Below are 22796 nucleotides of genomic sequence, written 5' to 3' on the forward strand. Positions count from 1 at the left end.
ACACACACACACACACACACACACACACACACACACACACACACAACCAAATAGCTACCAGGCAGCCAAACATTTCACAATAATTCACAAAATACAACCATACTCTGAAAGGATCTACTTTCACTTTTACTGGCACTGTGTTTCAATACGCTGTCCAATTTTCATTCATTAACATTGTGTTCCTGTCTTCAAGAAACCGCTTTTTTCTCCCCCATTACATAAAAGATTGATACCGCCGTCGTGTCTGTAGTCTAAATACAAAGCTATAGCAGTCAGTTAGCTTAGCTTAACATAATAACTGGAAGAATAAGGACAGAGCTTTCGTAGCTCTGTCCAGAGGCAACAAATTAAAATCTACCATCACCCGTAAGATTACCCACTCTCCTACGCCCTGCTAAAGTGTCCGTGTGCAAACAAAGATTCCCATTTCTCCATGCAAAAGCTGAAGTATTCCACAGAGGAGAGAGAAACAAGGAAAGTCAACAGGATTTTGTACAAACCTGACACCAGCAGTAAAGGTTGGACTGGGTGTGACACACAAAGAGGAGTCTGTTTGTGTGTTTGTGTGTGTGTGTGTGTGCTCAAAAATACGTTAGCTCTCCAGGGCTTGAGGCAGCTGGAGCTGTGTTTGGGTGTGTGCAGGGTGGTTAAACCGGTGCTCACCTCTGGGGTCCTCTGCCTGTTTGGCCAGTTTACGAAGGGCAGCAGCAAATCCAGAGTTTGCAGACTGGGCAACTGCGTTCCCATTGGTTAGTGGACTGAGGGGACTGACTGTAGCCGTGGTGCGACTCGCCGTGGAGATCATTCCTAATGATGGTGACTTATTGGACTCATGGTTCATACCTGGCGAGAGCGGAAAGAAAAGATGCGAGGAACTTTATTATTGATTTGATTAAGCGAAGGCCTCGCTCAGCGTTGCACTCGGCTAACTTCCTGCCTAAAAAAAGATTTCTGAACACAGCTGGTACCAGAGTCATTCTGAATCAACAAAACTCAACTGACAAGTGTGTGTTTGTGTGTGTCTGGGGATGATAGTGAGTGCATACGTGGGGGTCAGCTCCACTAGAGACAGTGTGGAGGCAGGAGAGCGGTGACCCTAATAGCAAATCACACACATGAGTGCACACATGTCCGTTTCCTCAAGGGAGCCACCCAACACATCTTAAGACCGCAGGGGCGTCTACACACAAACCACACTGCGCTTTTGCACCCTTGTGGAGCATGCAATCATGTACACACATACATGCACAAAACAGAAACACACACAGAGGGTCCATCGATCTACTGGACAGAGAACACACCGAGAACAAACACAAGTAGGGTAACCTTTGTCTTCACCCTCTACCCTCTTACTGACCCACTAATGTTAATTACAGCTGGAATTAGCCAGCACCCCTCCACCCACCCTGGCTGCTACAGCACTGACCTCATTACCACCACAACACACAATCACACAAACACCTTTAGAACACTCACACAGACACATAAAACCACAAAAAGAGCAAACAAAAGGGCCAAAGCAGTAAACACACTCATGAAAAATTCATATGAACACAATGAACACCATTATTGAACGTGCCGCTCGTCACACTGACAACTTTGATAAAGTGGAAGAATAAAGTAAACGGTGGATTTCAGAGCTTGGAAATCTCAGACTTACAGATTCCAAAACAGGGAAAACAGCAGAGTGATTAAAAAAGTATGCAGGAGCATTAAAACAGATTTAAACTCGGTTAAGATTGAAAGAGATAATTTAAAACAAAAAAAAACGAGAGCTGGTTAGAGGTTAACTCTAGGTAGGTTTCCTTTGCACATGCTCCCAAACATAGAAGCCTAGATTAGAGAGAAATGTGCCGTTTCAGGTTTTATGACCCTGCAAGCTGACAAAAAGCTAGACAGTGTGTGATGCATACAACTGACATGCATGTAGCTTCTGACATGCCACGCTCTTATCTAACAGAACCTGTTTCTATACAGTCCTTCCTCCTAATTTCTTCATGTCTGCGGTCACACATGTATTTACACGTCTTAAAGAAAATTGAACTTGAAACTGTGAATCAGATAGACAGAAAGGGAACGAGAGAGATGAAGAGAGCAAAAGCTCAGATCCTGACAGGCTGTGTGTGTGTCTACATCTCTGTCCCTGCTGAGCCCAGCAGTCAAGGGAGAGATGATAAGACAGTTTCTATCGACTCCTTCTCTCCCTCCCTCTCCCCTCTACTCGTCCACTCTTTCCTCCCCCTCTTTCTCTCCACTCTTTCCTCCCCATCTCTCCCTCTCTTTCTCTCCACTCTTTCCCGTTTATCTCAGCACACTGGAGCTTATTTAACAAAAGCCAACACACATAATCTCCTCTCTGTCTCTTGCTTTCTTTCTTCCTTCTTTCTACAATCTTTTCTTACACGTTTCTCCCTCTGATATTTATCCATGTCGTTCACAAACACACAGACACGCGGGCTGCCGTGTGCATATGCGCATAATTCAATCATGCAAGCACTCACCCTGCCGCTCACTGTTCTCCTCCTGCTTGTCGTCTTTCTGCTCCTATGCGAGTCTCTTTCACTCTCTCCCCTCTCAGCCTTGCAGCTGCTACATGGTCACGTGACCTCTTTTCTATCCACTTCCCACCTCCTCCACCTCTTCCTCCTCCTCCTTCTCGCCATCTACTGCCCCCCTCCCTCTCCAGCCTACCTTTTACTCCTCTCTTCTCTCACTTTTTTATCCATTTTCTCTCCTCAGACGCACCCTCCACCCCCCCCACCAACCAACCCGACCCTCTCTCCTCCTCAGACAGCGCTTTCTGTCGTTTTCTTTCCTCTCTTCATTCTTCAGCCTTCCTCCTTTTGGCTAGCACTCATGGGAGGGTGGCGTGGTGGCTGGAAGGGGATGAGTACGAGGAGGGAGGGAGGGTGCAGGGTGATGAAGGGGAGGGTGTGTGATTTGAGCTCTGTGTGTGTGTGTGTGAGGTACAGGGTAGTGTTAACCCTCCATCCATCACTCTGTCTCTCTGTTAGTCAGTCCTGTCTGCTCTGGGATGCAGGAGGTTATGTGGTGGGGTTTACAGTGACCTTTAACCCTTCACCTCTGACCACTGCTGCTCCTGACAGCGGGAGGGCTGACATATGAAACACACAACAGCCCTAAATACAAATTAAGGCTTTTTTTTAAACTCCCTCTAGAAATCTTTTTTTTTTTTTTTTTTTTAAAAACAGGACAGATTGAGTAAACATGACTAAAAGGCGCCGTGAGGCTCTATTGCTCACTGCATCAGAAAACAGCTGGGTGTAAGAAGAGGAAGAAGAAGAAATGGAGAGACAACCTTAGGCAGGAAAATGGGAATTTTTGCCTGAGGATGGTGCTATACGAAAGACCACATTATTATCAGCAAACAATAGGCCTCACCCTGTGTGCGCTGTCCATTTCAGATAACCACGCAGATTCATTTAAAAGAATAGAGTGTGTTTGCGAACAAGATTATCATTACAGTTATGACACACACGCTGATATCAAGCAAACATGTTGACATCACATTAAAAATAAACATATTAGCAAGGCTCAAACCCACTGGCTGTCAGCTTTTCTGTGTGGAGTTTGCATGTTTTCTCCAGGTGCCTCCAACGCCCAAAGACCTGCATGTTGGGTTAACTGGTGATTCTGAGTCGGCCGCATGTGTGAATGGGCTTGGCTACAGCACCCACCACAGTTATGCATATCTACTCCTAATGATCACTGTTAAGCCTGCCGTGAAATAATAATGATAATATGCAGGTCTTTAAACCATCCTCTCTTTAATTAAACCAACTTTCTTCTCATTGGCTGCCCCTCATAAACAGAAGGTTTGAACAGCAGGTGGGTGGGACTACTGTACTCGCAGATGACCATATTAGGGATATCCACTCTCATTGACATCATACTGAGGGAAAACTAGAAAAAAAAGCTAGAAAAAAGCATTTAGGGTGGCCTGAACTTTCGGTTATTACTAGAAGCTTTGGCTATGTTTTAAATGAGAATCGACCACTGGAACATATAATAGGCAAATAATAAGAAAAAGCACAATAGGTGAACTTGAAAAAAAAAATCCTGTTGTTACAGTTGCTGCTTGCTCAGAGTCGGTGTATTTGGGCTCAACTGTGAGCTTAGTACAGTAGACATGACGCTACTGATAGCATGTAATTTACACAATTTTACAACAGCAAGTTGCACCACGCAGATTGTAAAATGCACTTTTTTACTCAATCCTTTCTTGAGCTTTAGAGATAGATAAATGCACCCTCTGTACAACATTTCTTTGCAGTGCACTTAGTTTTCAGCGTTGACCTAAGTGACCAGCGATGCCTCAGCTCCTAAGAAAACCTGTCGAAAAGCAGAAACTAGCAGGACTTCCCCACAGCTGCCAAAATGGAAACTGCACGAAATTCATCTGCACACAAACACACCTACATACAGAATCCCACCCTGCTCAGCATGATGCAAGAGATATCAGACATGTTGAGGCCTGCGTCTTTAACACCTTTACCCTGCCCCTCTCTTCCACTTTTACTCTTTCTCTCTCTCACACACACACATATACATATACACACCACACACGACTCGGGGGGACTGTGAGGACAGCGGGGGAGGTCCTGCTCTGCCCCGTCAGCTCATTAAAAAAAAAAAAGAAAAAGCAGTGTGTGTGTGTGAGAGAGAGTGTGTGTGCAAGCAGGGATTGGTCATTAGGAGGAAGAAGAGGTTGGGTTGTAACATACTACCTAGTTATTAACTCCCATCACACTGGTATATGACCGCATATGTGTGTGTGTTCTTGTGCAAGCTACTATTTTAACATTTAAGACATTAAACTGGCTGTTTACAAACTGTTACCCAACAGCAGACCAATAATAAGTGTATACACACACACACACACACACACTAAATATGCTACATTTAAGCTCTAAGATGTTATTATCTGGACCCCTACGGCTGATAGTAATCACAACAGTGGCTACTGCCGTTGTTACAATAGCTGGCAGACTTGTTCAAATTCCTCTGACACAACACACACACACACACACACACACACACGAAGAATGAGAGAACGAGAGAGAGGAAAAGTAGCCAAATGTTTTACAGCCTCTTAAACTTGTCTGTAATAGCAGTCAGAGTGGCGTCAACACAGCAGTCTCCTGGGTTACTCCAGGGGCTGCTAAATGGCTTTACTAGCTCCAGTCACTCTGCAGCTTGCACAGAAACACTTAACACATCCTTACAATCCATAAACAACGAACACTCTCCCCGACTCCAGCAACTCACACACACTCACCCGACACAGGAAAGGGTCACAAGTTAACGTGAATCTAAAAAAAAAAAAAGGAACTAAAAAAAATAACAAAAAACAGTGTCAAACACATGCAGGCCGTCTGTGCGAGTACATGAAAAGGAAGGCACATTCACAATTAGCTGACTCAGGAGTCGGGAGCTGTGCGTCACAAAACGTATGCATGTGACCCCTAGGGACCAAACAGCCAGCACGCATTTATGGTCCTGGGATAAGTGGAGCAGAAAAACCACGTACTGTAATAACCGACACCTCCAGCAAACAAAAAACAAATGCATGCACACACACACACACAAAAAAGGGGAAGTGCATCCAAAAACACGCCAGGGCAGATTGTTAGAAGCACGTAGAGGTATATGAATAACAAAGAAAGTATGGGAAGTGCAGCAGCCATTACTCTGCTTTATGCTTTACAGCGAGGCCGCCAGAGCAGAGCCATGTTTACTGTGCAATAATAACAGAGTCAAGATGTTAGTGAAAGGTCTATAAATTATCAGAGCCTCAGCTTAGAGTTGAAATGTGGGCTGCCAGTGGGTAAAAAAAAGCCTCATGGTTACATATCCTCTTCTTTTCCCTCTTGAACCTAGGGCCTTCCCTTCCACCTTCCTCTGGCTGCAAGGCATTGCTCCTCTTTGGGTGAACCCCTCTTCTCAGTGTGTCTACGAGCCTCTTGTCTTTCACATACAGAAAGAAGATATAAATAGTGGCTGCTCTCCTGCCTCACACGTTCCTCTATCTGTCCATACTATAGTTTCTTTGCTTGTCATTTCCCCCTCGCTAGCTCTTCTTCAGCCTCCTACCACTCACTCGACAGCTTCTCCCATCACGTCTGCTGCGTTTCTGCTTTCCCCCCCCATCTGTGTCATCGATCTCTTCTACAGCTTGTGCCTCAGTCTCACCTCTCTGATACAGAAATGATGGGAAAAAAACAATAAAAAATAAAACAATCTGAGGAAAACCAATCTTACTCCCGTCTCAGTTTATTTTGGCGCCTGGCGAGCGCCTGACTCCTGCCTGCAGCCTTTTTTTTTTTAAACTCGGCGTGTGTCAGGTGTTCATGTGCTCAGCGTCAGTGGCAGAGGTGCAGACACAGAGGGTCGTGTCAGACGGTTGACAGCCTCAGTTACTCCTCCTCTGGCCCGAGGCCCGCTCTGTTTTACCAGGTGCCGACACTGTCGTGGTTAGACGTCGACCATCTGAGCAAACACGAGGAGGATGGAGGGGGGATGGGTTGAAGAGAACACACACACACACGCAGTCTCATTGCACAAAGGTGCACAAAGACACACCTGCCAAACAACTGTTGCTGTAGTAAACAATCATGTTGGTACCCAGAGAGTATTATTCAAACTGTGAAGATGTTCAGCAAATCAGAGCAAAGTCGACACTTGTTGGCCCAGGAGTAAATTAAGCTGAATGGATCTTATGGATTATTTCCTTGCTTATTATCACTATACAGATTAGGCCAAAGCTGCACGGCCGGGGCACTTGATTTATTACCATCAGCACCTGCCCTTCATATCAGCTCATGTAGCCAACTGTTTGCTCAGCTACAGAACAACACCAGATAGCCCTCAGGTCAGATTATGCACTCAAACGCTTGTGCAATCATGAGAAAATATTCTAACACAACTAACCAGCACTGAAGGCGAAGAACGCCACAGAAGAAGCAGCCAATCACAGCTGGCACCGACAGGCTGAACCTGCAAAATGACAACATCTCATCCCACAGAGGACACACCACTTGGTCTAAATCTAAAATAATAATAATAATAATAATAATGATGACAATAACAAGTCAACAAAATACCAGAGTAGGTTTTGTAATCTGATTACACAGAAACACTGATGTGAATGGGAAGCCATAGTATGAGCAGCATGAGCAGTGTATCTATATGAGAAGGAGGTAATTAAAGAGATTGGAGGTTTACTCAGTAACACCCCTGCTGAGCAGCTGGTCTACGGCAGGTCAGGAGCAGCACATGGTGCATGAAGCGCACGCGTGCACGTATGTGCGTGTGCGTGTGTGTGTGTGTTGAACTCCACCTGCGGGCTGTGTACACACACAAAAGCGAAGGGGATCCGCTTGACTGCTGCTAATGCGCCCGGCGGCATCTATCTCAGCCAAACAATACAGTCGCTGTTAAAGGTCCCGGATTAAAGAGCGACTCTTCTGTCTCCCGTGGGTGCTGTGAGATGAACTATCAGAGGGAAACTGTCCCACACCGCCGCTGTTGCTGTGTGAGCGCTTCCCTCTGTCTTCCTGTCTATGAAGTTTGCTCAGCGCAAACAGCACAAGTGTTTGATCACTGACAAGTCTGGCAAGAAAGACGCATAACAAGGAACCACAAACACCTTTAAATACCCACCCTGCAGCTGCGCCCAAGTTCACCGCACGGAGCAGGAAGTGGATCGGTCTGGCTTCAAAATAAGAGCATTTAGAGATTCCCAACAGGACAGTATATTAAGTAGCTTTTAAATGTCTTTGAATTTTGAGCCTTTAACGTGTCTTTGTGGCACTAGGGATTATTTGGTTCCAATATTTGGTCCCAGCATTAGAGTTTAAGATTTTATGAGCTTGTATTTTAACAGAGGAAACCAGAAGTGGCTCGCACCTGCTGTCTGTCAAGATGGACCAGTTTTCCCTATCACATATTTTCAACTTATTCAGCCTTTGAGTGCGGTATGACTAAAAATAACTTCAGTTTCACTCTTCACTTCTAACTATCCGACTTATGTTGGCGAAGGAAAATAACAAACAGGATATAACCTAACCTACACACACACACACGCACACGCACGCACGCACGCACGCGCGCGCACACACACACACACACACACACACACACACACCAAAGCTTTAACGCAAGAGAAAATATAACACCTTGAAGTCGGTGTAGGCACTGATGGCTACAACAAAGAGAAATAAAATACTGTAAAAGAAGTCGGGTCAGTAGCTGCTCAGCCCCGCAGACAACATCCAAGCAATGTTAACTCAACAGAGACAGGCTCAAATGAAAGACCTCATCACTTTCTCCAGGTAAGAACAGAGCAAACAAAGACTTTTGTACTGAAACTGCAGAAAACACACAACTCACCGCCACTCTAAAGAAAACAGAATCCTTGGTTATCGCGCATCCTTGTGTGGATAAATGACGGCTCTGCCGCACGGCTTGATCTCACAGAGAGCAGTACGACACTCAGCGATGTGGAGATGTAGGAAGGAGAAGGACAACTCATTAACTGTCCTCACAGAGAGAGGGGGGGGGGAAGTAAGGAGGAGGAGGAGGGCAAGCACCTGCTCCTCTGATGCTCCCTGGAGAGATGGAGGGATGGAGGGAAGGAAGATGTGGCCCCAGACTGCTGATACCTCACAGCCCGGACATGTTTACTGTCCACTGGAGACAATCAGATCTGTTCAAGTCAGCTCCTCCTGCTGTTATTGCACACTCACACCATACAGAGAACCACTATCAGGCTCATTTTAACTGATTTACGTTTGTATACTATTTCTTTAAAGTAGCCATTCCGATATAATGTAAAAATACTGCTTAGGGAGGCAGTTAAATTGCAACAAGTCTTATTGCAGTGGATATTAAAGGCTACTTTATGATTTGTTATGTATGAATGCTAAGCAAAAGACATGCAAAGTGTCATAAATTCAAATGTTTCCAAGTATCTGCAAAGGAAGTCTGGGAAGACACCCTGGACTCTGAATGATGCTCCAACCTGACTGTACGCTGACCTCAACCACGCAGCCAAGGATTGTTTTTCAAAAGGTGACAAAGCAGAGACAAAGAGGCTTGTAGCAGCTTGTGTAAAAAAACAGAGGAAGTGCTGCTTGCTTCTAGTAGAATCGCTGTCACCACAACATTTTTCTGTGAAGTGCTCTGTGGGTTAATTTTTCACCAGCTTTGTGTCAACTTTGTGGTTACGTTAAACAGGTAATGTAGCAAATCAGTTACTTATTTACTTGATAGATAGATAGATAGATAGATAGATAGATAGATAGATAGATAGATAGATAGATAGATAGATAGATAGATAGATAGATAGATAGATAGATAGATGGGTTATTTGAAGCGAAAATACCATTAATACACTTCACTTTGATTTTCTAGAATATTTGCTGAAGTTATAAATATGCTATGTTAAGTATCAAGTCCTAAACATGTTTATTACCATTCATATATCATGATGTGCTATAAGCTTGCTCAGCCAGCTTCATATAGTCTAATATTTCAACATCTCCCCTGGGCCTCTCTGTCTCTGTCTTTCTTGATCATTCATCCCTTCATTTCCTCATCCCTCTCTCCTCATCTCCCAAGCAGCTGCTCCACTTTGCAGCTATTTAACAGCTGTTTTGCATCAATTTGCGCTTCAGAGTGCAGATTTCTACCTTGTCCATCCTTCTCCTCCCTCTCACTTTTCTCTTTCTCTCTCTCTCTCTCCTTCCTTCTCGTCTTCCTCTTGCATTTCTAAGATGCCAGACACACAGTAGCACCAAACAGCCTTGATGTTTTCCTCAATGAATAGACTTTCTCCTTCAAGTCTTTCCCTTTCCATTCACTGATGAAAGACTCTCACACACACTAGCCTGCATAAGTGCAGAAAAGACACTCATTTGTACACACACACACACACACGCACACATAAACACATATGCATATGCACACAGATTAGCCACCCCCTACTTCCCTACTTTTCTCTCTATGGAAACAACAAGTACTAAAGGAAGCAATGGAAAAGAAAAGAAAAAGTGAGGCTCCCCTATAATCCTCAAATCCCCCTCTCTTGTACTCAAACCTACACAAGAGAAAAGAGGGGGAGTGAGTGTGTCTGTATGTGTGCGCGTGTGCAGAGACTAGTGTAGCCTGACATGATTTATGGTTTGGCTGTGCACTGCAAGCAGACACTCTCAGTTTTCTCTGAGGTGGGTGTCTCACCTCCATCCTTTGTGACCTATACAGGTTGTATAGCTGTGTCTGTGTGTGTGCAGGAAAAAGACAGGGAAAAAGAAAAAAAGGAAGGCGGGAGGACGACACACTGTAAAATATACACGTGCAGGTGCATGAAAGGGAATCCAAACCTGATTGAAAATGGGCTGCCCGTTCTGCTTGTTTGTGTGTGTGTGTTTGTCGGGGTCACTGCACACAGCGGCGTGTATTCTCCGGGTGGGTTACACTTGCCGGTTGGACTGTTGGATCCCCCATTAAGCAGCGTGTAAAAGAGGCCAAGCACAGAGGCCATTATGAACTCCAGCGGTAATAGCTCCAGGAATCTTACTGCCTCTGGAGACCCGGTCATTAGCCTATTCCTCTCTCATAAAGCCCTCTATCCATCACACACGCAAGCATACACACATTTGTATGCAGACGCAGCCACACACAAACACGCAAGCACATGCACCGTTTGTCTCCGTCTCCTGCTCCCTTTCTCTGTCTATTCATCTCTGGTGAAGGAGGGAATAGTGCTGGGGATACTGCTACAAGAGCAATCCACCAAGACATCCACAGATGTCTTTGAAAACAGATGCACCCGCTCGCACATAAACACACGCACACAAACCAGTGGCACGCACGCACACACACAGATGCTCATTTACAAAAGCAGCGAGGCATAATATCAGCCATGAACCCAAACCCCTGATTATTTAAATGTATTCCTCCTTCCCCATCCAGTGAAAGTGAGATGCTGTAGCAGCCTGTTAGCCGCGGTCAGGTAGGAGATTACAAACAGAAACACTGTCACATACAATGGAGCTACGCGGCTGGACAAGCATTATAATAGCAACTAAATCCACCTTCTGAGCCTTCTCTCTCTTACACATAGATGTATGTGTGCATACACACTCTCTGCAGGGAGATTTATTGGCAATTCAAACAGTGGATACAAACTGTAGAGACAACAATAAGATGAGTACAGTCTTTATCCTCAGGCAGCTGCACAGACACACACACATCCTGTACAATGGTATGTTCATAACTGCCATGCAAAACAGTCAAAATACTAAGGCGCACCAACACACACACACACACACACACACACACCACACACACACCCACACACACACACACACACACACACACAAAACTCACACCCTCAAAGTATGCAGACTATAGGCAAAGCAAAAGTTCCTTTTTTTTAAAAACAGTGTGCATACATATCACACAACACACAGACACACGCAGACACTCCTTCACACACACACACACACACACACACACACACACACACACACACAGACACACACACACACACACACACACACACACACACACACACACAAAGTCATGCAATGTACTGTGTGTACTATCACACCCAATTCAAAGGGAGTCCAGAGAGAAAAGATACCTGGGGATGGAGACACATTGGCAAAGGTAATGCTGGAGTCAGTCACTCTGTCCTCGGGCAAAGGAAAAACCAAACCCACACACACATGCACGCCACATGCACACACACACACACGCACAGTGCTGTAAAGATAAGCACTAATCCTGTTTATTACCTCCCTCCTCTCTGCACTCTCCCTCTTTTTCATTTTATCTCTCTCTCATTTTCTCCCTCGCTCCCCTCTTCTCTTATTTTTCCTGTCTCTCCTCCTCAAGCCTATTTTAGTAGCGGTCGCGCGCACACACAGACTCACACACACGTTGTCAGTTTACTCCTGTGATGTTTGTTGGCCTGGGGCTGAGACGAGGAAACAGGGAGGGGAGTGTTGATGTGTGCTGCTCTTTTCCAGCTCCAGCTCTGTTCACGTCCTGCAGAGAGAATTACCTTCCCTTTGTCTGTGTGAAGGGGCTGCTGCCTTTACCATCTGTGCAGCGGATACAGTGGCAGGCGTGTGTGTCTGCGTGTGCATGTGTGTGTGTGCCTCCTTGAATGTGCATGTGTTTCCATGCGTGTGTGCATGTTTCTGTAAGACTGTTGAGTAATCCTTTAATATAAAGACATTTTTGCAGAATCTGATGTATTAAAAGAGAGGGAGGGGCGTGTTTGGAGTTAAGGCTTTGTGATGTGTGTAAGGGTCACAGAATGAGTGCCATCACATTCATCTGATGTGTGTGATATTAATGCTGAAAAAATAGTGCTGTTTGGGAGCTTTCAGAGCGTTTTCATGTTATTTTTTTGACCTTGGAGGCAGAAACTGAAAAAAAAAAACAGTCAGCATCCTTCTGGTGGCTGACCTCAAACTTTTGATCAAATCACTTGATGCCCGAGTTGCTCAGTTGATTCTTTTTGCATGGTCATTTCCTCAGTTTAGTTCTCTCAGTTTTCTTAGTAGTTTTATTCCTTGAATAAACATCCTGTTTAGGGTTTCTAGGTACAAATCATTATTTATTTCGCTTTTTTTTTTCATAGATTGCTTCTAAGTGCGTTTGGAATGCACTCCACAGCTTGATTTTGCTAACTAATTTATGTAAAAACCTTTCTTTCTCTTCCACTTGCTTGAAATGTTTGCACAATTTTTAAAAACTGATATTGTTTTTTCTGGGCAGCACGGTGGAGCAGTGGCTTGCACTGTTGCTTCACAGCAAGAAGGTCCTGGGTTTGAATCATCTAGATGGAGGCCTTTCTGCATGTTCTCCCCATGCAGTTAGTGAGGTTAGGCTAACTTGCGATTCTAAATTGTCTATAGCTGTGAATGGGTTTCTGTCTGTGTGTGTTAGCCCTGTGACAGATTGGCGACTGGTCCTGGATGTAGCCCACCTCTCCCCCTGTGGCAGCTGGGATAGGCTCCAGGGCCTCTATGACCCTGAGCTGGAAAAGAGGATAGATGATTGTTTGGTTGTTGTTATAGCTCTTTTCATGTAGGTGCACCATCATAGCAAAGTAATCACATTTTCCTCTATTTCACTCTTTTAGGCATCAATTCCACCTCTTGTACTTTCCTCCACCTTCATCTTAAACCACCCACATTCTCTCTCTCCCCCTCTCTCTCTCTCTTGTCCATCTCTCTCCCCCTTGACCCTCTCTCTTTCTTTCTACCTCACTCTCTCTCTCCAGATTGGCATGGCAGAGAGCAGCAGCTTGCCGTGGTCAGGCCAATTATTTACATAATTATGATCTCCCACTTAACCACATGATCCCTTACCTGGGCGTGGGCAATTAAAGCCGCCGTCATTATGCAGATTATGCAAATGCAGTCATAAGCAGAACAAGGTGGCGATAGCTCATGTGAGCAAACACGTGCCCTGTAACCGTGAGCGTGCTCTGTTGGTGTCTGTCAGCTGTGTGCAGCAGGATGTGGGAACACACTTGTCAGTTTTCTGATTTGTTAATTGTATTTTTTTTCTCGTGCCACTTGTTGACCACAAACTGTCTAAATGTTCACAGGTGGCGCTCAGTTTTCGTTCTTGATGCAGCTTTGCTTTTATGAGCTGAGATTTTTATGTGACCAGCCTTCAAACAATGAAGAAGAAGAAGGGGTTTTTTTTGGTTTACAGAGGTCAACATACAAAGAAAATTAAGTTTTAAGACTCAAATGTTGTTCGACCTTAGTAGCACAACCAGCCAGGCTGTTCCAGCTGTCAGGGCGAGAGATGGGTTACACCGTGGATGGGCGTAAACAGAGAGACGCACGTCCATTCATGCTCAGCACGGTCTCCAGTTAACCTAACATGCATGTTTTGGACTGTGGTAGGAAACCAGAGCACCTGGAGAAAACCCACACAGGTAGAGGGAGAATCGTGCCGCCCCTAAGAAGTCATTATTTATTCAAATGGGTTTTGTATATCATAGCTAAAGCAGCCAACACAAAATCTGCTTTGTCTATTGATGCTTACATCAGTTATGCTTAGTACCCCGGAAATAAATTGTTCTCCACACTAGATCAAGTTTTGGACACTAGCTTCTCGGGAGGCGCTCAATATTTCTCTGCTTCTTTTCGTTAACATTAAAATCTCTCTGTTTCAAGACTCAAGCAGTGAAGTGATGAACAGAGAAGAGAAATGCTTAAGCGTTTGCCTCGACATTTGGAGCTAATTAAACGCAGCCTGTTAATGATGCACTGAAATCATGACATATGGCTTCCCTCTACACGCGATGTTAAATTAACGATTTTAATAAATTCATAAAAGGAATCAGTTTTCATATTCACGAATCTGGTGCTCGTGTAATCTAGCTGGGATTAAAATAAAAGTTTGGTTTGCACTCCACTTGTGTTTCAAAGTGACGACTGTCTGGGATAAGTGCGGTGTTGGTTCTCAAGAGCTGAGTGTTATCTCTGTGTCTCTGTCCGATTTGGCTCAATTGCCCTTTAGATCGGATTTTATTTGTGGTACCTGCTTGTTAACTCCAGCTGAAACACAATTAAGTGCAGAGACAGAGAAGGGCTAATGAGATGGAGAGGAGAGGGCTATAAGTGACCCTGTGTATGTGTGCATGCATGTGTGAGTGTGTGTATGTGTGTGTGTGTGCGCGTGTGTGTGTGTGCAGTCACATGTGCAAGTTCACTGGAACCTGCTAACACGGCGCGGCCAGGTGGCAGACAGAGCAATGCCCATGGGTAATCAACAGGCTCTTCAGTAAAGTGACATCATAGATTGTGTGTGTGTGTGTGTGTGTGTGTGTGTGTGTGTGTGTGTGTGTGTGTGTGTGTGTGTGTTTGAGCACAAAGGGAGACATGTCCAAACCTATATCTGCATTATAGAGCATACATGCCCAGTCTAACCGCAGTTAACCAGCTCTTTGTAAAGACTCCACACACACACGTGCACACACACATGTACCAATATACACACACTGACACATTCAATCAATTATGTTTTGACATGGTTCATGAACATGCAGATGGTGCAGGACCAGCAGGAGCAGAGGACTGGGGATGTCTCTCTCTCTCTCTCTGAGCCTCAGTTGTGTAGGTGTGTGTGTGTGTGCGTGCCTGTGTGTGTGTGTGTTTGTGTTAAGAAGTTCACCGTCCTGTAAAAGATATGAATGCTGGCAAATTTTAGTTGCTGTATTTTTATTTGGCTAATCCTCCCTCCATCTGCTCGTTATCGTACACCGAGCTGCTTATTACAGTTTTACTCTCTCTCTCGCTCTGTGTGTGTGTGTGTTGCATGTACTCTGAGTCTGTGCATTTCCTTTTTGCGTGTGTGTGTGTGTGTTTGTGTGTGTGAAAATGAGAGAGCGCTACTAGGAGTTGTTGTTATCACCTCAGGTTAAAATCTGCTGGCATTTATCCCAATCTCCCCAGCTCAGTGAGCAGACAGGCTGCATGCATGTGTGTCTGTGTGCGTGCGTGCGTGCGTGCGTGCATGCGTGTGTTTTCATTGTGTGAATGCGTGAGATCTCACATCAAAGTGTTCTGCTTGTTCTAAATGAATGTAAACATCACAGAGCAGACATGTTTGCTCGTGTGAGCATGTTTGTGTGTGTGTGTGTGTGCGCGTGCGTGTGTGTGCGTTGCTGGGTCCACACATGTTTTAAGTGAATCCTGTGTTAATTAAGACCTCATTAGTGACAACAGCTCTTTGACCAATTAGGGTGGATTGCTTACTTGCTCACTTGTTTGTTTTCTGGTGGAGACATTACCAAACACGCTGTTTTATTCATTCCTTTTCTTTTACGTCCCTTCCTTCCTTGAGTTTATATCAACTGTCTCTGGAGGATAGAAATCATAAAAAATAGATTAATGTTGTTTTTCTTTTTTCTTTCTTTTTTTTTTTGGTTTTATTCTTTGTATTTTTTTTGGCAAGAGAAACTTATCCAGCTCCCACATGATGTTTCCCTGTGCGTGTGTGTGCATGCGTGTGGTTTTTATCTCCTCTGTGTTATCAAGCTGTTGTCATGGTCTTTTATTCATCTCATTAATAACAGTGCCCTTGAGGTGGAGCACCGCGACCCTGTTTTCATCGGCACACACTAGTAAGCACAAGCCTGCACACACACACACACACACACACACACACACACACACAATTAAAAGCGCAAGAGGCCCTGACAGCAGCTTCCTTTGAGGCAGCACCCATCTCAGCCTCCGTGTGAGTACACAAAGACTCTCCACACATACTGAGAGGAATTATAGCCAAACAAACAGCATGTGTGCGTGTGTGTGTGTATACACACACACATATATATGTATACATATATATGTGTGTGTGTATACACACACACATATATATGTATACATTCTCGTAAACACTTATTTCTGTGCTATTTAAAGTAAGGACTGAAGAGCAGTGGTTGACTAGACATATAGGCCAAGTTTATACTCTCATAAAAAGATATACAGTAAACCTTAATTATATATGAATATACTCCTTATGGCTAATTTTTGGACATACATGCACTTTACATATACTGTATGTTCCCAAGCACTAAAAGTTGCAAATCTTCAGACCTATTCAGGTTTGTTATGAGAAGACGTTCTGGCCAATGCAAATACAAATATTTATTTCAGTTATAGATTTGAAGTTTATAGATTTACTGGTTTTAAAAACATTAAACACATTCTGACAGGTTTCCCTGTGTACCTGTGTTGTATTCTTAGGCTACGTCCAGAATAGCCCGGATTGAAAACGGCGTTTTCGTCTGAAAACGCTCCGCGTCCACACTAACGTTTTCAGTCGTTAGTTGTGCGTCCACGTTGAAATGGCCCAAAATGCTTATGTTCCAGTCCTGCGCATGCGCAAAAGCGAGTGCGAATTAAAGAATTTGAAGAAAAGCTATCTGGAGCATGTACAAACTGATATTAATCTTTTTTAGGGCTGTCAAAATTGAGAGCAATCAAAACAACTGCTGTATAAGCACTCGCTATCTTTGTTTAATTGGTCACATGACTACATCACATGACTAAAATGCAACGTAGCCTTAGTGGATTAGTGGGGCAGGTGTTAGATAGATAAACAGTGGTCAGTAAGATTAGAAAAATGCTATACAAATGCTAGCCTAGTACCATTATGACACTCAAATCCTTAAAGATTATAATATTATGTGCAGTAGCTGATCTCAAAACAAACAGAGGGTAGCACCCTGTGTGTTCATTTAGAAAACAGTGAGGGTTTTTATATTTCCTTGGAGAAAAAGAGAAAAATAACTCAAAAGTAAGGACACAGAAGATTTTTCTTCACTACAAAGACATCCACAGTCTATCATTACTGAGTTTAATGCGCCTTTACTGCTGAACTAGTAACCATGCTGGATATTGTAAACATTCACAGTAAACTGGAGCGATGCTTTTCACCATTCTCAGATTTCTCATTTATGCACTTCACTTGTTATTTTGAGCGCATAAGCATGTTAATACCAACAAGGTGAAGTCCAGTGCACTGCGAGTCCCTGGATGGTCAAAAAGTCTCACCCTCAGTCGTCGGATTCTTGGCAACAGAGAAAAAGGTGAGTGATCGCCAGCAAGTTTCAAGCCAGAAAGGAGGAAGATACATCATCAACATGAATGCTACATCAGCTCTAGTCTACTAACAGCTGCAGTTTTTTCAGGTGGTGATGTTACGTGCTTTATTCTTGTTTTTTGTTCATGGCTGCCTGTCGTCACTGTAAAATAACTTAGAATTAAATGTGTTTATGTGTAACTTAGTATTCAAGTAGCACTGAAATGTATCTCCACTTTAGCTAGCCTGCTACAGTAAGCTCAACAAGTTGTGAAGGTGCACAATATATACCGTTTGCTTTTAAGTCAACACCACCCTGTCAAAATGAACTACACTGATGAGTACGTATTATAGCCTATACAGTGTTATAAGGCTACTAACGGACATAACTGAACTGAGAAACAAACTCGGTCTTGGGTGTCTTTCTCATCAACGCCACAGCAGCTTTTTGCATGAACTACAATCTTCTTTTTGCAGCTGTTGCAAACATTTTGCAAGGCCGTTGAAGTCATTACTTTTCTGCAGCCTGAGAAATTAGTATTTGTTTGTGTGCTTCTGCCGCACAATTAAGGGAAAATATTTAGAGTGAAGTTACCAAATGCCGTTCTCACAGCGTGAGCGCCGGAGGCTGAATGAGAAGTGTGTGCCTTGCACTGTCTATGTGAGCGTGTGTTTGTGTGTTCATGTGACATCTGCCATAAATCAAGCCACAGTGTCCTTGCAGTTCTAACACATATCATGGAAATCAATGCTGAGGTCAAGCTGAACAGAGCTACCCAACCCCAGAAAATACCACAGCAGCCAATAAATGTGGCAGGCTAATACACACGTCAACACCTTGGCTTTCTCACCCTATCGACTTACCACGGATAATGTGTGCGCACACGTGAGCGAGTGCATGTATGGGCAGAAACACAAATGTCACAGAGTATGTGTCCATTCATCATGTAGACACTTGCATCAGGTTTAAACTGATGGACCTTTTTCAATAAATAAATAACTGTTGTTTTCTTTTTAAAGCAGCTTTTTGTTTCTGATTCCTGACGTTGTTGATATCCAAAGGAGCTCCAGTGCCATCCAGATAACACATGAGTGAGCCCCAGTGTTGGGTTGGATGAAATTTTCTTTCATTATAACAAACATGGACACACTAGTTTAGTCGGATCCTGCTGCGCAGAAAGTTCAAGCCAAACAAATGTCTCTGAAATTAACCCCCAGTAAATGCAAATTTACTACCTTCTAAAAACTACAATTAAAAAGCATTTGGCCTTTTTTTTAAAGTATAACTTACTTTGTCCTGAGAGCCAGCATCAGGCTAAGAAAGTTGAAAATTGTTGAGAGACAGGCTAACATTCGGTTTAGGTCTTTTCATGGGGATTTGTTTGACAGCAAGAAAAACATAGAAACTCAACCTCTTTATAATTTAAACATAAAAGCTGCCTTTTTTCCCTTTTGTTTTTTCCCCTCTTTTTCTTTTCACGCCTCCCTACAGCTTAGATGCACCTTCTCTTGGGAACACATTCTGATTTTAGAAAAATCCGACTTTTGAAAAGACACCTGGACTGTGATCAGCTGACAAGTCACGGAGGGAAAACAGTAAATTGCCTTAATGTGTGTGACACATTTCACCAGGGGGGGTCCAGAGAGTGGGAAGCTAGAAAAAGATGTCACTTTCTTTTCCTTATGATACCTTGGTAAGGTCATGGTGTGCTCTGGGTGAGAAGGTGTAGATTTGCTCTCATGCACACACACATCTTCATGTCTCCTATGTCACATGTTTTCCCCCGCTCCAGGATCTAGGAAAGATTTTCATGTATTTTGCATGTATCATCATCTTGATTTTCAATTGTTACCTCTAATCTAGATTCCTCTGTCATCCTTACCCTGCTCCACTTCTTCTACCTTGGCTAATCACATGGCAGTTGCTACACACACACACACACACACACACACACACACACACACACACACCCTTTACCCCTCACCCCCTACATTGTCAAATGATCATTGAGGAGCGAGTGTGTGGCTGACACAGTCTCCACAGCAACGGCAGTTAGGACCAGGAGGGGGGCTGGGGCATCTTCCAATGTGTGAGTGGTGAGAGGACACACACACACATATACACACAAACACAATGAACACACACACCTACATACAGCACAGACAGGTGCACACAACCACACACATACACAAACAAAGGTGGCAGCTATGACAAAAACCCATTCACACACATGCACAAAACCACAATCAAATAACACACAGACAAGTGCACACACACTACACAGACATTAAGCGAGACCTAGGAAACTGAAAAAAAGGAGGATGAAAGCAAGTGTGGAAGGAGGGTGGGAGGGAGGATGGAGGGGGGGCTGTTGCTTCCTGGAGAGATTTTCTTCTTCTTCCTCTCTCTTGTCACATGCACATGCAGATACAAACACACACAGACTCACACCTACGCACGCACACACAGGAATATACAAACAATGACAAAGCGCCACATAATCACTCAATCATTTATGAAAGCAGATGTATAATTCAAAAAGCAGCATGAAAGATTCACAAGGCAAAGAACATTGTTTAATCTGCCCTCCACCCTCTAATTCCCCCATCACTCCCTCCCCCTCTCCCTCCGTCTCACTTCTATCACACCCCTCTCTCTCTCCCACATTTCACCTTTTACCACAGCAGGTTTTTAATCACTGACCGCTGCCTGGCCCAGACAACTAAAAGGTCAGAGTTCGACTTCAGAGGGAAAACACAGACAGCGCTCAGTGTCAAGCATTATCATTCACATCCTTTCTCTTACCGTTTAAATGAACAAAATCCTACTTTACACTCGGCTTTCCTTTCCTACCTCAGTGTGTCAGTCTTAATTCTCTTCCTCCTCCCGCCGCCTCTTCACTGACCTCCCTGGTGCCGTTCCCGTCACTCTGCTCTCAGGCATGTTTAAGCACCTTTCTGAGGTAACCTCACACCTGTCTCCACACTGACACCGGCCGCACTCTCCTGCATTTCACACAGCTGCTCGAAAGACTGCAGATGAAAACTGTTTGACTGGCAGCAAAAGCCCCAACTGAAACTGAGTGATAAACCACAGAGCTACTGTAGATGCCAAGCACAAAATATCCCTTGAATTACATTAAAGGATTATGTTTATTTAGACTGCATTTCTACTATTAGTAACTGTTTATAATGGATTCTAATGATCAGTTGATCCTTAAATTAAATTAACAGCTGAAAATGTTCAGGTTTTTTGGAGGGGGAAATTTTTAGATTTTACATTTTTCCTTTTATACTCTAGTAAATGCTTAAATGGGTAACCAGTGATTCAGTTACCTAGGTGACAATTAATTGTCACCCATAATTTAAGGTCATTTAGCTGTGAGGTTGACTACACTCTGTCGATCAAGCCTAAAAATAACAAAAAGACCCATTCCCAGTTGTACACAGTAGTAACAAGAGAGAAAAAAAGCACAACTAAAGTATCAGGGGAGTGCTTCAGTAGGTCAACGCACTGAGCAAGAAGACTCAGAAAATTTACTTCTTCATGAAAGAAAACTAAATTTTGTCTCACTGTCTTTCTGTTTCTGAAAAATCTAAAATGATGTTGTGACACCGAAAACATCATGAGAAGTGGCTCCTGCAGAAGCACAGCGTAGCCCTCCTTACCTGGCAGAAAACGGTAAATCAATGTGACATCACCCGAGCCATTAATTACGTCTTGAAAGAATGACTGCATGAAAAGGGAGATTCACTCTCTGCGGCGTGTGACCACCCTCCGTGCTGATACAATGTGACAGAACAAGAAATACCACCACAGAGCCATCCGCGGGAACATCAAAGACTGAGTATAATTGGTCTTACCTGGGAGGTAGAAGTGTGGGGTCTTTAATCCGAACATGATCCTGGATCCCTCCTCCACTGACTCAGAGAGTAAGACTCCGGGTTAAAGGAGGCAGGGAGGGGGGGTCGGGCAGAGGGAATGGGCTGCGGTCGGCTGGGTTAAGGAGTTTGTTGTTCATGTAAGTCATCAGACGACTCCCTGCTCCAGCTCTCTCTCGCGCGCACGCTCTCTTTCTCTTTTCTGGGCCCTGCGGGTGTGAGAAAGGAGGCAGGGAGAGGGGTCAGCCTCTGTCTACCTCGCTCACCTCCTCTTCAGCCTCTGAACTCAACCCGTGTAGAGAGAAGAGGAAGTAGAGAAAGATGCAGAAAGAGTGACAGAGAGGAGGGTGAAGCAAAAAAAAAAAATACTCCAAAAGCTGAGGATGGGAGACAGTGTGCTCATGCCATCTTTTACTGAGGAGATCGTCTGGGAGGGAGAGCCTCTGAGAGAGTTGGGAGGGTGACAGGAAGGATAGAGAGGGAGGAGGGAGTGAAGGAAAGAGAGAGAGAGAGAGTCTTCAGTCGGTGTCCTCTCCTTTTTTTTTTCAGTCCTGCGCTTTGTAATCCCTTCCTTGTTATTCATTCAGCGGCCTCTTGCTCGTTTGCTGTATAATGATCTGTTTTTCTGTGCCTCTGTTCTCCTTTCTGTCTCTATTCTTGCTTTATCCTCCCTCCTTTGCCTCAGTCCCACCACTGACTGCTCAGCTCAGCGAGCACAGAGGAGGAGGAGGAGGAGGAGAAGGGAGAGAGAGAGAGAAAAGAGGGTGAAGGGGAGGGAGGAAGAGAAAAAAGAGGGGAGGAGGAGAATCATAAGACAGATGAGTGAGGGAGAGATGAATGAGTTTATGTTAGTGCAGTGTGCGCACACGTGTTTGTGTGTGTGTGCGTGTGTGTGTGTGAGAAATGTGAAGAGAGGAGGAAGGATGATTTAGCTGGTGCGAGTAAAAGGAGAGAGAGAGAGAAAGAGGGAGGAAGAGAGGCGAGAGGGTGTTGATGCAGTTCTCATTATCAGTAGATTGGACTGGTGCCTGAGTGACAGCTGATTCATCATGGGAGAGAGAGAGGAAGGGAGAGTGAAGGGGAGGAAAAGTGTGTTTTTGTGTGAGTGTGCGCATGTGAGTGTGAGTGTGTAGAGGAGGGAGGGAGGGGAGGGGGTTAAAACCTGCCCTTAAGCATCTGCTTCATTCAGCTCTCCTCTTCTTCTCTTCTAGTTTTTTTCCTCTCCTCTTCTTCTACACTTGAAAATCAACAGTCTGCTTCTTTGGACC

General features: G+C 44.2%; 1 protein-coding gene across 7 annotated transcripts in view; it reads right to left on the bottom strand.

The window, feature by feature from the left end:
- LOC102293207 (genetic suppressor element 1) overlaps positions 1-22226 on the bottom strand; it is a 40228-nt gene extending 18002 nt beyond the window's left edge. For 2 of the 7 annotated variants that reach the window (XM_005934152.3, XM_005934151.3), the window contains exons 1-2: positions 21511-22226; positions 664-843 (exon numbers count right to left, since the gene is read on the bottom strand). In XM_005934152.3, coding sequence (XP_005934214.1) covers positions 664-843; positions 21511-21547 — 217 coding nt within the window. In that variant the 5' untranslated portion in view covers positions 21548-22226. The other 5 variants (XM_005934155.3, XM_005934154.2, XM_042225683.1 and 2 more) reach the window with 5 other exon arrangements.
- Between the last annotated feature and the right edge of the window lie 570 nt (positions 22227-22796).

The sequence above is a fragment of the Haplochromis burtoni genome, unplaced genomic scaffold (genome assembly GCF_018398535.1).
Source record: "Haplochromis burtoni strain Fernald_Lab_line unplaced genomic scaffold, NCSU_Asbu1 Contig_179, whole genome shotgun sequence".
In the NCBI taxonomy this organism is placed as follows: domain Eukaryota; kingdom Metazoa; phylum Chordata; class Actinopteri; order Cichliformes; family Cichlidae; genus Haplochromis; species Haplochromis burtoni.